Below are 17,753 nucleotides of genomic sequence, written 5' to 3' on the forward strand. Positions count from 1 at the left end.
TTTGGATAAAAGCGCTATATAAATGCAGTCCATTTACCATTATAGCTGAATGATAGTATGCATATGTAGTATGTACTATGTAATTTCAGATGCAGCCCATGTCTGTTGAGGGGAAAAAATTATACTTCCTGGTTCTGATCGAGGACCAATTTCAAATCTGTGTAAACCAAGGTCTGCTCTGGCCCAAGCCTGACTGAGAAGAGATCAGCTCATCTGGCCCACATACGGCCCAGATCCATTATCCTTATTGATAAAATTAACCTACTCAAGACAATTTAGATAGTTTGAGTGGAATTTTCAGAATTACCATTTATTCAGATTTGTACAAGAAACCAGAAACTGCATGAAAAAAACTACCTTTTCCATTTATTTCAAATTGTGTTTAGAGTAACCATGTTCAAAGATTGTTTGTAATTACTAGTGGTAGGGGGCGCTCAAATAGATAAAGAGCGGCACATCTCCCTAGTATCTTTGGTTGAACTCTTCCCCATGGCCAGTCTACCGTGACGTAACCAACCACGTGATGTTACGATGGACCAATCGCAGACAGGGGGAGGTTTGCGAATTGCTTGCGAACTGTTCGCGGTACAGACGCTTTGTGTTTGTCTCTTGTTCGCAATCGGTTGTTTTTAACCAAGTTCAGAAAACAAATCTCGGTGAAATTAAGCGTCGATCACATTCTAATGAATTATGAGTAATTAGAGATTTTGCCATCAGAGAGATTTATCATTCAAAAATGGTAAAAAGATGTGCGTGGGGGACTTGCAAAAGTGACACAAGATACCCCGATCGGGTCGAAGGCGTGGCGTTCTTTCCTTTTCCCAAACCAAAGACAGATCTTCAGAAATGTCATGAGTGGATTCGGCTATGTGGGAAACCTCATCACGAGCTGAACTTTTACACCATTTCCAAGCACACATACGTCTGTTCAAAGGTAACTATTTTACTCGCTTAATGTCTGCCATTTGACAACGTTAGCTTATTTGATATCCTATAACTGCACTATAGCGTCAGCCAACGTTACTAGACTAAGTTTTATGATTACCATTAGCGAACGTTTGTTAGTTAACGCCGTATTTGCCCGTGCTGGCCGCTAGCTATGACTTGTTTAACTTCCTTGGCTTGGTAGAAGTGGCACTCGAACCTAGCAAGTGGTTGGCCTTTACAATTGCAGACCAGCCTCGTCAAAAGACTTACTCTGTACAGTCCCTCTGAGGGCTAATGTCATGTGACAAGAGCGAGTTCCGAGTAATGTAAACAAAACAAGTCAGCAACATTCACATGTGGCGTCTGAAACTTTATAATGCTATGCGATATAGTTAGCCAAGGCTATTTTTCAAACGGTACTATGTTGTGAGACGTTTTAACCTAAACGGACAATATTAACCCTAATATAGTTCAGGTTTTACCTGGATATCGACTGGCTACAGTCCTAGCCGGCTAGAAAACGTTCAATAAATGTAGCCGTATTTCCCCCTGAACGTCAAGACGGCGTTTCACCACAAAAATGTTAACAGGGTGGAGTCGTTGCCCTACTTGGTTCACTTTGCGTTTCTTGCAGGTCATTTTTTTCATTCACTGTGCAAATGTATGTTGTCATTCTCAAAGCACTTTGTGAATGGAGGCCCAAATGAGGAGTTCCCAAACCCTATGAGTGCTACCGACGGTGGCAAGACCCCCAAACCATTCAGACCTCCAAAGAAAAGGTAAGTGAGAGATATTGGGATGTTATTAACCAGAGAGAAAGCTAGTCTCCAGGGTGGGCAATCCTGGTCCTTGAGGACCAGTGTCCATCCTGCATCATAATGAGGTCTTATTTTTAACCAGTGGTTCTCAAACTCTGTCCTGGGGTACTGTGTATGCTGGATTTCATTCCAACCTCAACTGCAATCCTGGTATTTTAACAAGCTGTTAATTCGTCTCAATTAGGTGCTTTTCGTATTTTAGAGCTGGGGTCCCCAGTCTTCTACAGAAAGGGCCAGTGTGGGTGCACACACCTGATTCTACTAATCAATCACTAGAGTCCTTGCTAAGCACCTTGATTAGTAGAAGCTAAGTGTGTGCACCCACACTGGCCCTTTCTGGATAAGATTGGGGACCCCAATGCATAAAAAGGACCAAATTAAGAAAAATTAACTGCTTGTTAAAATTCTAGGATTGCAGTTGAGGTTGGAAAGAAAACCAACATACGCAGTGGTCCCCCAGGATCGAGTTTGGGAACCACGGTTTTGAACTGATCTGTGTGTGCATGTGTCTGTCTATAGGCAGAGATGTGACAACTTGGAGACCAAAAAGGAGAGCTCTGGGATCACCAATATGAGCGCAAAGGCCATACCAACCAAATACAGAGGCAAGTTTGTTTCACAGTGTAAACTACCCATTATAGATTATTTCTACAACTTTCTTAGCCATTATTACTCTTTGCAATCAAACTAACTACAACTAAATATCAAATCAGGCTAATGGGTCTGTAAGGTCATTGTTTTTCAAAATGGGAGTTTAATTTCATTTTACATCAGTGGTCATGTTACCATTAATTGCCGTACAAGTTTTAAGTAAACATTCATTCAAAATTCACTTTGCACAAGTATTCTTGTCATGAAACATAGAGCTATGGCGATGGTTTCCTTTTGAATTTGCTTTGAATGATTGAGTGTGAAGAGCCACTTGTGCTGAAGAGTGGGCCTGGTGATGTCACTGAACAGGGGTGTAGGGGTGTCTATTGCGCGACAATCCAAGGCATCTTCTTGATGAGCAGCTGGAACGCTGATTGAAGAAATTCACAAAAATAATAAATTGTCAGTGCTGCAAATGTGCATATCAGTCCTGTGATTATCAAAAACGAATCCTCCTCTAAAACATTTTTTTCAGATATTCCCTGTGAAGACCATTTCATCCCTACAGAAGAAGTGATAGGGGTGTGCAACAATTCAGAATTCGAAGTGGAACGTTTGAGGAAGATGGTCAGCAGCCAGGCTGAAACCATAGAACACCTTAGAAAGCAGCTTAGAATGTCTGACTTGAAGCACACCAGAGTGACACCCGAATCAATCAATGATAGTAAAATACCCAATTATTTTGAATATTGTACTGGGTTCACTTTTGAGCAATTTAATAATCTATGCACTCTCCTCAGGGTGCCTAGTGACAGAGCAATCCCACAAAGAGTCGTCCCTCTCACGTACAAAGAAGAAACCTTGGATACAATAAACCTGCCCATACGTAGCCAGTTCCTGCTGGCTTTAATGAAGTTACGCAACAACTATGACATGAAAGATCTGGCATTCAAGTTCGGCATCAGTGTGGAGAGTGTCAGTGTCATTTTCAATGCCTGCATCAATGACATGTTCCACAGGCTGGGTGAGATTTCAATATGGCCACACAGGGATTTCATTTCAGCCAACATGCCTGAAAACTTTAAGAAGGATTTCCCAACCACATTTGCCATACTAGCCTGCACAGAGCTGAAAATTGAAAGGCCAACATCACTGCAGCTCCAAAATCAGAGCTACTCTGATTATAAATCTGCAAACAGTCTTAAAGGGTTGATTGCCTGTGATCCTCGTGGATCTGTAATATTTGTCTCTCCACTTTTCACTGGTTCCATATCAGACAGAGACATTTTCAAGCACTGTTACATTACCAAGCAGCTCACTCGCCTCATTCAGGATGGCTACCTAGAGCCTGGTGATGGCATTATGGCTGACAAGGGGCTTCTCATAGGGAAAGATATTGAGAAAATTGGCCTGCATCTCAATATACCTCCATTTGCAAAGGCCAATGCACAGATGCCTGCATCTGATGTGGAGAGGACAAAAACATTCGCGAAGCACAGAGTACACGTAGAGCGATGCATTGCAAAAATAAAAAAATTCAAAATTGTGTCGGGTAGAATACCTAATTCAATGCTTGGGAACATAAATCGGATCTGGTTTGTTGTCAGCCTCCTGTCAAATTTTCAGTCTCACGTTTTGATAGATGATCTCTCTCACTCTACATAGGGTTTACCTGATAACGCAAACCACTCCCTAACAAGTAGCTGTTCTCTCCCTCAACTATCTCTACTGGGGGTTGGTTCGCAACATAACTTATTGGAGTCTTTGTCATGCTTTTCATAAGCTTTAAGTCTGCAGCTGTCATCTCCAAACCTCTCCTGGGGATGGGGGAATTTTTTTGTCATATATATGATAATACATGAACATGTGTACAATAATAGTGGCAGTAATTTTAAGTCATGAAAATCTTTTGTTCATTTACAGTTTTTCAACTGATGACACAAACCAATCCATGGTCTAAAAACAATTAACACAGCCTTTGCAGTATCAGTCACCTCTCCTGCACTCTTGGGAAACCTTAATAAATGCCTTTGTCATCTCCCGCTTGGACTACTGCAGTGCCATTCTCACGGTACTACTTACCAAACTGGTCAATAAAGTACAAATCATCCAAAACTCAGTTGCACAAATACTGACCTGAACCAACTCCCTAAGCCCACATCACTCCCATCCTTAGCCAGCTTTACTGGCTGCCCATTCTATGACATAGAATTCAAACTCCTCCTAACTTAAAAAGCTCTTGATAACCTTGCTCCTACATGCTACCTCACAACCCTTCCTTCAGTTTGGAGGAGCGTGCCATGTCAGTTGAGGAAAAACTATTTACTTTTTACATAAAGATGTAAACATCCATGATGTAAATGTTCATATCAAGAACTACTGAATAACAAGGATTAAATAAATAATGGTTTTCACTTAACATATGGCAGTTTATTTATTTATTTTTTTTCACAGGCAAGCCGAAATGAAAAAGATGTCCATGACACTATCAGAACATTTTGTTCACCAAGATCGTCCTCAGACCTGAGAGCCTGCTATAAATCTTTGTGCTCAAAATGTTGTGTCAACTCACATTTATTGAGGGGTATCCCCATAATTTAAGATAATTTATATTAATCTTTCTGAGCTCCAGAGCTGTTTGGGCAGTGACTTGGGTGGTGGGGTGGGAGGAAGGTACATTGAATATGACTTGATTAACCCGTCATTTTGCCTTTTCTTATTCAAAGCAATAACTGCTGAGAGGAAATATTCACTCGACTGTCCAAGTGCTTACGTTACTTTTTGTAATACATGGATTAATCATACTCCGTGTTTTACTCGGCGCAGTTATCCAGCGAACTCAGTGATTCTGGTTCTTTAAATACTCCCATGAACGCTTTATTTCGACTCAATTCGTGCGTCCCAAAACAACATGCTTACAACGCTTGGCGCATCATTTTCCCTGTCTGTGCAAGTTTAAAAAAAAAAAAAAAAACAGTTCCGTGGGGGGAAAGGGATATTCACATCCAGTTATGACAGGTTCCCTGGAAGAAGGTAAGGGAACAGGGAATCATTGCGCGAGAACTGAGTGCGCACTCCTCGCGAGACACCGCTCTCAAGGCGCAGGGATCTCCAGAATGATGGCGGCGCCGCTGGAGGGGGGGAGCTTGGAGTCTCGTATCAGTGAGTGTGTGGAAGTTTCTAGGGTACCAGTGAAGGGTGGTGGAGTGGGGAACAGTAGACCGGGGAAGTCGAGGGAGGAGGGGACATAATTGGGGTACACAAGGGGTACCGACTAGGAGTCGCGCGATTCAATGCGATGGTGCTATCCCAGGAACATAGCTAGCTGGCTAAAAGTATGTCATTAACGTTAACAGCAGAAAACAAACCTGACCCTAAATTTAAGATAAATGTTATCTTTTTGGTTACTGACTAACCTCACCTTTTGTTTTATAAAATAAAAGCAACATGGCATTAAATGCGGTTGCCGGGTGAAGTTTCAGTATGCATTAGCTAGCTAAATTGAAGCTGACAATAATGAACCGTCGCCAATCCAGCCTTGCTTGGTGTTCTGCCTACTTGGGGAATCTGAGAAGACCATTAGCTACGTGTTGGCGAAATAACATAATATCGCCAGCCAGTACCCTACTGAAGCGTGCAAGCCAACAGGTCAACTGTTAACAACCTTCGCTGGTAGCTCGACTGCTTGCTTGCTGTCAGAAAGCAATTCCATTTTGCTAAAATATTTTATGAAGTTTTCTTTCTTGTTAAGTTTTAAAGGACGGTGTAAAATGATACTGTATCTTAGTAAGGATGTGTTTGCAGTGTTGTCACTGAACTATCGGGCAATCTAACGTTACTTTGATATCAGAATCAGAAACAGGTTTATTGCCAAGTAGGTTTTCACGTACAAGGAATTTGCTTTGGTCTGATGATGCATAACAATAAAAATAAAATAAACATAGACATAGTACAAGGGAAAAGTGTTATAAGAATAAGTACAAGTACTATGTCTATTTGGTGTCCGTAGGGGTCAGGATAACAGACAGTATCAGTGGGTGTCCCGGGCCGTGTTGATGAGGCGGCTAAGTAGCAATTTGACAAACTAGTGGTAATTTCACACTCGCAAAATTCACCTCTCTGCATTGGTAGCTAGCTGCATTTTAGTTGGGGACAGTCGAAATCGCAATGCAATATCCAATTATTTAGGTAGCTAGTTAAAAACAATTACATATACTACTGTTTAAAAGTTTGGAATCTGTGAGAAATGTTTTATGTTTTTGAAAGAAACTGATACTTTTATTACTTCTGATACTTCAAAAAATACAGGCAAGACATTAATAATGTTAAAAATGACTATTACTGTTTGAAATAACCGTGTTTTAATTCAGTCTTTGCATATAATTGCAAAGCCCCATTTTAAGCAGCCATTATTCCAGTGTACTGACAACAGCATTGCTGCCACACATGCTAATGTGCCAGTTTGGTACTAGAGAAAGCAATAAATGAGATGACGGTAATAATTCATTTTCATCATTTTTTTGTCTTAAACAGCACAATTCAGCTGTGCTTAATATGATGAGAGTACTTTCTCTAGTACCAAATTAGCTCATTAGCATGAATACTTAAGGATGAGGTAACAGTGTGCTGTCACTACACTACAGTAATGGCTGTTGAAAATGGGGCTTTGTAACCATATGTAAAGACTGAATTAAAAAAACAGTTATTTCATACAGTATTCATAATTTGTAACATTATCAATGTCTTGGCTGTATTTAAAAAAAAAAAATCAATTTAATGCTATCTTGGTGAATAAAAGTATCAGTTTCTTAGTGATTTAAAACTTTTGAACGGTCGTGTACATTTCATCGGCTTTTATCATCGCAAATGAGTTCGGATTTTAACACAATTAATTGAATCAAACACACTACAATTGGACTGCAGAATGCATATTCAAATTACAAGTTCCTGGCTAATACAGTCCACATTTGCTTGACACTATTTTAAATGGGAGATCTAAATACTTATTTTCAGTGTGTGGTGGAATCGTGGTTTGCCAGTAACTTATTTGCGTAAGGGGATTAATATGAAAATGCACCATAAGGTTGATGTGTCGGCAGCATTTTATTGAACCCTGGTTAGGGTCCAATCCAGATCGTCATCTTTAGCTTGTCATGCTGTGCACATGCATGTGCAACATGTCGCCTGAAAATTTGTCTTCATATTAATCTTTTTCTCTGCAGACAAAGCCACAAACCCATTGAACAGAGACACGGACTGGGATAGCATACATGCTTTCTGTGATCAGCTCAACAATGAACTGGAGGGGTGAGGAGTAGCTATGTAATACATAGCATGGAGGAGTTCTGAGATTATGTAAAAGACTGTTCTTTGCATCGATGCTAAACTTTTAAAAACATTGTTTGCTTTAGTAAGGATCTGGGGGGTTTTAGATAGCCACAGAGGCTGTAAAAACCATCAGCCTCTTTTCACTTAAGAAACACTGAAAAATAATGTCTGAAAAAACAAGCAATACCAGACTTGAATGCAAATGCGACTCAACCTGCTTCTGAGTAATGAAAAACATGTTCCTGAGCCCGTTTGGTTTTGCATGGGCTGGTGAGTCTGCTTGCTTCAGTGAACGTGTTACCATCGCTCCTCGCTGCTCAAGCCTCGTATAATCTTACCTGGACAAAGGTCAGTCCCTCTCTAATTTTTCAGGGTGTTGTTTTTGTTCAAAGCCCCCAGCTGGCCACCAGGCTTTTGGCCCACAAGATACAGTCACCGCAGGAATGGGAGGCCATGCAGGCGCTGATGGTGAGAGGGACAGAGGGGTTTGTTGTTTGCAGACATGCACATAAAGAAACACACATTGTGTCAGTTAACGGACAGCACCGTGTGGTATGCAGGTCATGTAGACACACTCTGTGTTTATGTCCAGTGGCTCGGTCTGTAGAAATGTGCAATGTGATCAGGTATGTAATGCAATGGGTGCATCCAGTGTCATTACGAATGAGCATTTGATACAGTAAACGCATGCTTTGTGATTGAGTGAGCATTTCATACAGCAAATGACAACAAATGCATACTTGAATATCCAGTATTTTAAAACAATAAGTGCATGCTGTGCGATTATGAATGAGAATTTGATACAGTAAACGTACCCTGGGTAAACAGGTGCTGGAGACTTGCATGAAGACGTGTGGGAAGAGGTTTCACAGTGAGGTGGGGAAGTTTCGCTTTCTGAACGAGCTCATCAAGGTGGTGTCTCCCAAGGTACTGCACTGGTGTTGTATTACTGTCTTTTTTTTCTGTATGGTTATTCCAGAACTGCATGGGAGAGTACAGGTGCACAGATCTCACCATGCAGTGTTTTTATTGATTGCAAATTCATTATCTGAGTGACAGTGGTTGGGGTGCAACCACCCCTCTGCCACCTGAATTGCCTTACACTTTAATGCCAGTGCAACTGCAACAAACATAGGGCTAAAACCTTTAACATTGGACCGCAGGACTGCCTTACAACCTAAAGTAGCCGGTCCATGTGTGTTCTCCTGTGGTGTAGAGGTATAGTCCTCAGGTTTGAAGTCCTGCGGTTTGGCTGAAGTTGTCCAGCAGTGTTCGCTTTCTTCTTTTTCCTCTCTTTCAACTTTGTGTTGTGTTGTGCTTTTATTGGCATGACATGACACCATGTTGCTTCTGCCTCTCCCTTGCTCTCTCCCTCTCTTTCTTTCTTTCTCTCTGTCTCTCAGTATCTGGGCACTCGGGCCCCTGAGCAGGTGAAAAAGAAGGTGCTGGAGTTGATGTACAGCTGGACGCTGGGGCTGCCAGACGAGGCCAAGATATCGGACGCCTACCAGATGCTTAAGAAACAAGGTGAGCAGCCTTTCGCTCTACCCGACTGATACGTGAGGACGTGCAGAGAGAGGACCTGCTCAGGAAAGTGGCTCGGCTGTGTTTCTCATCCTCAGGTATTGTGAAACAGGACCCTGTCCTTCCCGATGACAAACTCCTCCTACTGCCACCTCCCAGACCCAAAAGCACCATCTTTGAGGATGAGGAAAAATCAAAAGTAAGTTTCCGAAAGGGATAAGCAGCTTGCGATTCGGCATGTTTTAAAACTGGAAAAACTGTGAGATTCTGAATAACGTAAATTCAACCTGGTTATTCCGTCTCAGTCCTTGTTCGTCTTCCCCTTAAAAAGATGCTAATTTCCTCCATTCTCTCAAATCTTCCCTTGTCATCCCTCCATCTTTCACACCTCCCTGCTGTTGTCTTTGTAGATGCTGTCTCGCCTGTTGAACAGCACTCACCCTGAAGATCTGAGGGCAGCCAATAAACTCATCAAAGAAATGGTTCAGGAGGTGAAGTGTGTGTGTGTGTTAATCAAGGACATCTAACAAAGTGTTAGATGTTCTACACATCCAGGTTTCTCTAGCTAAAACCGAATTGGTTACTGTAGTAACTTGCCAGGCTTCCCCATTAGGGGCAGCATTTTCTCAAGACACAAAAAAGCACAGGAATGAGAAAGCACTAGGCTGTGAAACAGCCCACCTCACCTGTGCCTGTCCGTCAGTTTCATCCTCCTCTCCCTCGTTCCGCCTTGGCGCAGGATCAGAAGCGCGCGGAGAAGGTGTCGAAACGAGTGAATGCCATCCGTGATGTGAAGGAGAGCGTAGGACTGCTGACGCAGTTCCTGGATGACTACGACAAAGAGGCTGGCGCCCAGAGCAATGAGGAGCTGATGAAGGTGTGTGCCACTGGACATGCAGGGAGCACGAGAGAGCCCAGCTAATGCGCGCACACACACACACACACACACACAGTGTTAGCCACCATGCTAACACACACAATCACACACAGTGTTAGCCACCATGCTAACACACACAATCACACACAGTGTTAGCCACCATGCTAACACACAAACGGACTCACTACTTTGGTAATATAGAACCACCACGCTGAACAAATCATGGAACTGGTCATAGAATCTGTACACTGACCACAAATAAATGCAACTGTAAAGAGCCAAGAGAAAGTGTTTTATGTGGTAGCAGCAGGTTACAGACCGGGTGTCAGCAAAAACACAGTGGAATATGTTGTGGTGAAAACGTGTTAATCGTGTGTGAGTTTGCGCATACATCGATCTGTGCATGTTCATGTGTGTGCACTTTCATTAGCATTTTGTGTGCGTGTGTTCTCACGGTAATACCAGTGCCTTCTGCGTGTTGTAGGATCTGTACCAGCGCTGTGAGAAGCTCAGACCCACACTGTTCAGACTGGCGAGTGACACGGAGGACAACGACGAGGCGCTGGGTGAGTCCGCAGTGGGTCCGCCAGGCTGGCGCGATCTCGGCCGGTGGGGTGCAGGATGGGCTCGCGAGGGATGGTGATCGTGACGTATTGCGTGATTTTCTTTCTGTACCTGCTTTCCTGTGGCAGCGGAGATCCTGCAGGCCAACGACAGCCTGACACAGGTCATCAACCTGTACAGACAGCAGGTGAAGGGGGAGCAGGTGAATGGAGAAGACACTGGCACACCCAAACTGGCAGGTGAGCAGGGAGAATGACAGTAGACTAAAATAGAATAGCATACAATACCATGAAAAAAACATTGTCTTGAAAGAACACAAGGGAACAACAACACATCCCATACTTTGTCCATACACCTCCACACTCCTCTCACTAGAAATACTGACAATAAGAAACTGCAAAAGCAGGCGCAATTATTTTAGCAAATTGGTAACACTATATTAACTTGATCCTGTGTCTTCTAGGGCAGTGGTAACCAACCTTGTTCCTGGAGATCTACCATCCTGTTGGTTTTCATTTCAGCCCTAATTTGGTACACCTGACTCTCCAAACTAGCAGCATAAGATCTCTGGCTGTTGAATGAGGAGTGCTTTGTTAGTGTTGGAGTGAAAACATACAGGACTGTTAGATCTCCAGGAACGGAATTGGTTACTACTGTTCTAGGGATTGATGAGCATTTTATTTTCAGGTAGACGCACGCTGTGTTTGTAAAAATCTGTACATGTGTAGCAGACTGCAGAAACTGGAACGAAACAAGTTTTTGAAGAACAATCCCTCATCCTCATGTGGACTCTGTTAAACCCCTGCATCTGCATGTCTACTCCCCCTGTACATGCAACCTCATGATCAAATTCTCTGTAAAACCCCTGGACTACATTTGACCTGTGGCTTTTTGTGGAAGACCATAATAACAGATATATGATAAACACCTTCGGCTGTACTTTTCTGTCTTTAAACCACAGCAAGTACATTTTTCTTTTTATATGAAAGGTACTTATTCTTATTCCTGTAGGAAGCAGCACTGCCCTGCTAGACCTAACAGGATTGGACACCTCCAGTCCAGCACCACCCACTTACCCAGCATTCCCAGGTCTGGGGGATTCTCTACAGGAGGCAGGAATCAGTCTTCTGGACGATGAGCTCATGTCGCTAGGTGAGAGGCTTCATGCAGACCCTTAAAGGAACAGCAGACTGCGCCTTCACCATAAGGGCGTTTGTTCTCTTCAGCCAATATTTCGCACACCGTTACCTTCCCGCTCTCTGGCATAAGGCATGATGGGGGGTCAGCTGAGGCTTTTAAATTCATGAAGGGGATCGGCAAAATTTCCTCTAAGAGATTCTTCAGGTTGAGTACTGTTAGTAGAAGGAGGGGACATTAATGGAAATGAGAAAAGGGTAAATTGCGTATAGACATTAGGAAATTGTTTTTCACGTGGAGAGTTGTCCATGTGTGGAATAGCCTGCCAGGTTACGTAGTTCAGGCAGAAACGGCGATGGCAACAATGGCAAGCGTTGGCGGGCTGAATGGCCTGTTCTCATCGTTATGTTATGTCTCTCTTGCAGGACTGAATGATGTCACTCCCAAATCCACCTCTTCGCCCCAGGCAGGAGACTCTGGTGCCTGGGACAACTTCCAGGTGAAAAACGCACAGAAGCCGCGGGCTGTTCACACACATCACAGCTCTAGTCACCATGAGGCTGCGTTCAGTCTGCCATTCAAAGCGTCTTCGGGTTGATGTGTTTTGAGAACCTCTTTGCGGTTGGGGAAATAACCCAGTATTCCCGCTAAAACACGGAACGTAAAATCTTTGTTCCAGTCTTCCGAGAGCCTGGACACAGCCGCCCAGTCCATACCAGGGACGCTGCTGAAGCCTTGCGTGACCTCACAGTCACAGACGCCACCCCCGTCTGGGAACACTGCCCTCGAGGAGCTCGACCTTCTGGGCAAGACCCTGCTCCAGCAGTCCCTGCCCCCTGAGCAACTGCAGGTCAAATGGTAACTCTACTGGTCTTATATTAGGGCCACATTAGCCTTTGCCTTAGTCAAGGTGCTGCTTTACTCCAGCACTGTACAGAGAAACCTGACTAGTGCTTCTGCTAACTGTCCCATTCAAAGTACATAATGTTTTCAGTATAATAATAATGCACACAGTATATTATTTAGTGGTCAGATTTATGAATTGCTATTATGTAGGGGAGACTGGGTCGGTTGGCACACAGTTATATTCTGGTTCTTTGAAGGTCGCAAACACAAACATGTAACATCAAAATGTTTGTTTTCTTGATGTGCACTCATGTGTTATGCTAAAACATCTGAAGTGTCACTCAATTTTTTGCGAGGCAAACATTTCAGTTTTGTAGTGTTAAAAGTAAAAAGAAAAAGGTCTTCACACTAAATATATTATAAAACTAGATAGAAATATTTAGATCTAAATATTGGAAAAGTATTTCTTCCAGTCAGCAGAGATAGGAATCAGCTACATTTTGATACAAAATTTGAAAGTCTGTGATGAGTGATGTTAGTTGGGTGACATCATATTATCCCAGAGGTGGGTCTCAGTGTGAGCGGGGTTGGTTGGCACAATGTTAAAATGCTATAGTTACAAAGAATGAAGTAGATAGAATGGAATAGAATAGTAGGTCTATAGGTACATGGCATTTTCTACTGATGAACTGGTTAAAAATGTTGTTTGGTTTCAACTCTGTTTTATATTTTTATTTAATCGATTGCCTCATGCTTTGGGTCTGATTGGCACAAGTGCACAACATCACTCTAATAATTAATCACCTAATTTTAGAAAATATTTAGACATATATTAAAATAAATATATGAAATATATTAAAATAAAAATATTTATTTACACCTGAGACCCCAACCTTTCATTTGCTGCGGGGTTAGAATATTCCACCATAAATTATGCCAGAGAATACGGCAAATAGCGGAAAGTCTGCCAAGCCAACCCCAGTCTCCCCTATTGCATGAAGGAAGTTATGAAAGTTGAATTCATTTAATCTTTTTAAGGTACGTTATACTTCTATATTTTATGCATTTACCAGACGTTCTTTTCCGGTGCGATTTAGCCGGGTTTCATTCTTTTTCGTACAGTTCATTCATACAGCTTGATAGTTACTGAAGCAATTATGGTTAAGCACCTTCCTGAAGTGTATAATGCCAGAGCCCCAGACCGAGCTCCCTAAGCACTATACCACACAGCCACCTGTTACTGCTGCTCTTCGTTGCTGCAGTAATGAGAAAATAACACATGGTGTCCCTCACAGGGACAAACAGCCGCCCCAGTCTAAACCCACGTTGCGGGACCTCCAGCACAGATCCAGCCCCGGCCCCAGCCTAACCCCGGCTGTCCCTGCTGAGCATCCCGGGGCTTCCCTCAGCTCCCAGCCCAGCCTTGGAGGCCCCTCGCTGGGGAAGCCCGCTGCAGCTGCTTCCCCGTCTGAAATCTCCCTGGCTAATGTCACTGTGCCCCTGGAGTCCATCAAACCCAGTGAGAGACTTTTGTGTCATTTTTGTCTTGTTGCACATGGAAGTGTTCCACTAGTCTGGATTCATAAATGCATTGTGAATTGAACGGTAGTCATAGCATCATTATTTTTATATTATTGCGTACATATTTGTATGTCACTCATAAATTTTAGCGGCACTTAAAAATGTTTATTGGAACTAGCCCCGTATATGGCTTAAAAATGCCTTTTGATCTCTTTAAATGAGAATGGCACATTTCAGAATAGCAGTAGTTACAATACTTTTAAGTTCTCAATATATTCTTAATGTTATTGTTTTAAGTCATCATTTATGAAATTTGAATAAGCTCCAAATTCCTAGCAGCTGCAGCTTCCATGGGGATGATGTGATTTGATTGGTTGATTAAATATGGTACGTACCCCAGAGAAAATGACCAAGCTCCTCTGGTTCCTCAGGCAGCTTGCTGCCTGTGACAGTTTTCGACAGGCACAGTTTGCGGGTCCTGTTCCACTTCGCAAGAGACTCTCCCCCGTCCCGTCCTGATGTGCTGGTGGTGGTCATCTCCATGCTCTCTTCCGCTCCTGTCCCAGTTACCAACATTCGCTTCCAGTCAGCTGTTCCAAAGGTACGGCTCCTCCCCTCTCCTGTTTCTATCACTATTACAGGTAGTGATGCGGTGTGGTTTCTCACGCTTGCACGCACAGACGGTGTCTGGCCCACACACTGTCTTGGATGCCTCACACTGCTAGAATATTTTGTCCGCACAGCCTTCAGTGGCTGCTCCTCCCTGAACTGGTAGATTATGGAGTGGCTGAAAACTGGTTGTGGCTGGTAGTGTGTGTGCCTTGAAGGAAAGCATAGATCCCAGCCTAGACATACTGAAATAGGAGAATCTTCCAGTCCACATCTTTAGATTACAAATCCAGTGCCCTTATTGTACATCTGCAATCGTTTTGTTTCAGTATTTATTTTGTTTTCCAACGTGTTTTCTGCTGCAGGTGATGAAGGTAAAGCTACAGCCTGCCTCGGGAACAGAGCTTCCTGCCTTCAACCCCATCCTGCCCCCAGCAGCCATCACTCAGGTCTTGCTGCTAGCTAACCCACACAAGGTAGAGTCATACTCTTATACATGCTACTGACCAGCCCTCACAAGGTAGTCATACTCTTATACACACTACTGACCAGCCCTCACAAGGTAGTCATACTCTTATACACACTACTGACCAGCCCTCACAAGGTAGTCATACTCTTATACACACTACTGACCAGCCCTCACAAGGTAGTCATACTCTTATACACACTACTGACCAGCCCTCATACTCTTATACACACTACTGACCAGCCCTCACAAGGTAGAGTCATACTCTTATACACTACTGACCAGCCCTCACAAGGTAGTCATACTCTTATACACACTACTGACCAGCCCTCACAAGGTAGTCATACTCTTATACACACTACTGACCAGCCCTCACAAGGTAGTCATACTCTTATACACACTACTGACCAGCCCTCATACTCTTATACACACTACTGACCAGCCCTCACAAGGTAGAGTCATACTCTTATACACTACTGACCAGCCCTCACAAGGTAGTCATACTCTTATACACACTACTGACCAGCCCTCACAAGGTAGTCATACTCTTATACACACTACTGACCAGCCCTCACAAGGTAGTCATACTCTTATACACACTACTGACCAGCCCTCATACTCTTATACACACTACTGACCAGCCCTCACAAGGTAGAGTCATACTCTTATACACTACTGACCAGCCCTCACAAGGTAGTCATACTCTTATACACACTACTGACCAGCCCTCACAAGGTAGTCATACTCTTATACACACTACTGACCAGCCCTCACAAGGTAGTCATACTCTTATACACACTACTGACCAGCCCTCACAAGGTAGTTAGCACTGAACTGATGCCATTGCTGACTTCACTCACAGTATGGTTTCTTCCATGTGTCAATACTGATGACTCAAGTATAGTCACTCTCATTTACCCCCCCTCCCCCCCAGGAGAAGGTGCGTTTGCGGTACAAGCTTACCTTCACTCTGGACGGGGAAGATCACGACGAAACCGGAGACGTGGAACAGTTTCCCCCACCAGAGACCTGGGGCAACCTTTAGGGGTGATTTAACTTCCTTTGGACTCGGACTGTGACATACACCTCCCCCACTCCCCTTTTCACCTCGCTACAGTGAATTTTAAGTCTGATTATTATGCTCTCAATAGGAGTCGAACTACAGCAGGCTTGGAAACAATCCTAAACTTTTAATGGAAATCCTCTGTATGGCTGCCACTTTGTACTGCACGATAGAATACAGTGCAGTACCGAGTGTTGCAGTCCTGCATTTACCTTTAGTACTGTGAACAGGTTCTTATGGGTGTTATTAATATTGCCTGGCAACAAGAGAGTTTTGGTATTTTTTTCTGTCCAATGAAACCCTACCCCCTTAATATATTGGAAATGGTATATCAGATTAGGTTTTGCTCGGGCCCAAATGACTTTATTTATTAACTTTCACCAATTTTGCCCTCAGTCTAGGATTTTCTTTGAAATATTATTCTTAAAATGAAGGCCTGCTCCAAGGTTTAATTTGCACCACAAACTAGCCAGCCTTTCTGCTGCCCATTGGGTTTGCACCATTAAGCTCTGCTTCCTGTACTTTATCAACATGTTTAACTTAATCTGCCGTATGTGCCTACTTTGAACGGTATTATTTGTTTCGTTTGTCTTGTGTATTTAAATAGCGTGTCAATACTTAGTGTGTCTTGGGTTTTGGTGTAGAAAATCCTGTTTAAGCAATCCTTTTCAGGGGTTTGGACCCGGAAGCTGATATGCAAATGAAATTGGGGGGGGGGGGGGGGATTTCTTCTTATTCCTGGTGGTTTTACATAACCACATAAAGGACACTTCACACTTACCTAAACCCTGTATCATAATGTTTCCGTTCATTCTGATGTATTGTTACCATATGGCAGCCAAACCGTGTACAGTGCACTACAAATTATGCGTCCTCCGTACGCCTGAACTGGACTTGATCAGTATGTGCAGATTCTCTGGCAGAGTTCCCCCCATCCCATTTCAGCTCCAGACTTTGTAAATAACGTTGGTACTACAAGTATGTACATTTGAGAAAGAAAAATCTGGAGGGGGAAGTTAATGAACTGCAAATATGTATTTAAGGGAAATAAAATTATTCTTCTCTCTGGGTTTAAACCATGGCGCTTGTCACTGAGTAACGGCGATTGCTGAACGTGCCATTAGGTTCTACACTTGTTCCGCTGGCTTGGAATAAACCTGGATCCATTTCAAGGGCAAAACAGGTTTTTAACCTCTTTTCCCGTGTAGGGCCGAACGGTTACCAGGGGCGCTCCGTGCCGTTCCGAGCTGCTCGTGGGAACGGTTACCGTTTCTGTTTCCATCTGTCGGGCTGCTAAAACCAGGACTAGGAAGTATTTAAGAAAAACTAGTGACAGCAAGTGACGCAGTGGATCAGCGCCCAGTCACAAAACCGACGTAAATGTGAAACCAATCAGTGAATACCTACGACATTAAGCCCGCCCACCCGAACGGTTCTGCTGCACTGAGCACGGTTGTCTAACCATGCCAAGAATATCGTGCT

At 43.3% G+C, this 17,753-nt stretch overlaps 2 protein-coding genes across 4 annotated transcripts; both read left to right on the plus strand.

Annotated features, from left to right (window-relative positions):
• Positions 1 to 554: 554 nt before the first annotated feature.
• LOC118216299 lies at positions 555 to 4,755 on the plus strand. Of its 2 annotated transcripts, none has more exons than XM_035397392.1 (4): positions 555 to 934; positions 1,562 to 1,706; positions 2,265 to 2,350; positions 2,872 to 4,755. In XM_035397392.1, exons 1-4 carry the CDS (start codon positions 868 to 870, stop codon positions 3,999 to 4,001), a joined length of 1,428 nt encoding a protein of 475 aa, XP_035253283.1. In that variant the 5' UTR covers positions 555 to 867; the 3' UTR covers positions 4,002 to 4,755. The 2 variants fall into 2 exon arrangements, with proteins under 2 accessions (XP_035253283.1, XP_035253282.1); XM_035397391.1 differs by having other exon boundaries at positions 1,609 to 1,706.
• Positions 4,756 to 5,366: 611 nt separating this feature from the next.
• On the plus strand, positions 5,367 to 17,347 carry LOC118216298 (ADP-ribosylation factor-binding protein GGA1-like). 2 transcript variants are annotated; one of them, XM_035397389.1, is made up of 17 exons: positions 5,367 to 5,498; positions 7,559 to 7,643; positions 8,057 to 8,132; positions 8,493 to 8,591; positions 9,068 to 9,191; positions 9,287 to 9,387; positions 9,599 to 9,679; positions 9,928 to 10,065; positions 10,550 to 10,631; positions 10,758 to 10,868; positions 11,641 to 11,781; positions 12,192 to 12,265; positions 12,446 to 12,624; positions 13,908 to 14,131; positions 14,565 to 14,734; positions 15,108 to 15,218; positions 16,143 to 17,347. In XM_035397389.1, exons 1-17 carry the CDS (start codon positions 5,453 to 5,455, stop codon positions 16,251 to 16,253), a joined length of 1,953 nt encoding a protein of 650 aa, XP_035253280.1. In that variant the 5' UTR covers positions 5,367 to 5,452; the 3' UTR covers positions 16,254 to 17,347. The 2 variants fall into 2 exon arrangements, with proteins under 2 accessions (XP_035253280.1, XP_035253281.1); XM_035397390.1 differs by lacking the exon at positions 5,367 to 5,498 and adding an exon at positions 5,547 to 5,671.
• The last annotated feature ends 406 nt before the right edge of the window (positions 17,348 to 17,753 follow it).

The sequence above is a fragment of the Anguilla anguilla genome, chromosome 17, assembly GCF_013347855.1.
Source record: "Anguilla anguilla isolate fAngAng1 chromosome 17, fAngAng1.pri, whole genome shotgun sequence".
Taxonomy (NCBI): Eukaryota; Metazoa; Chordata; class Actinopteri; order Anguilliformes; family Anguillidae; genus Anguilla; species Anguilla anguilla.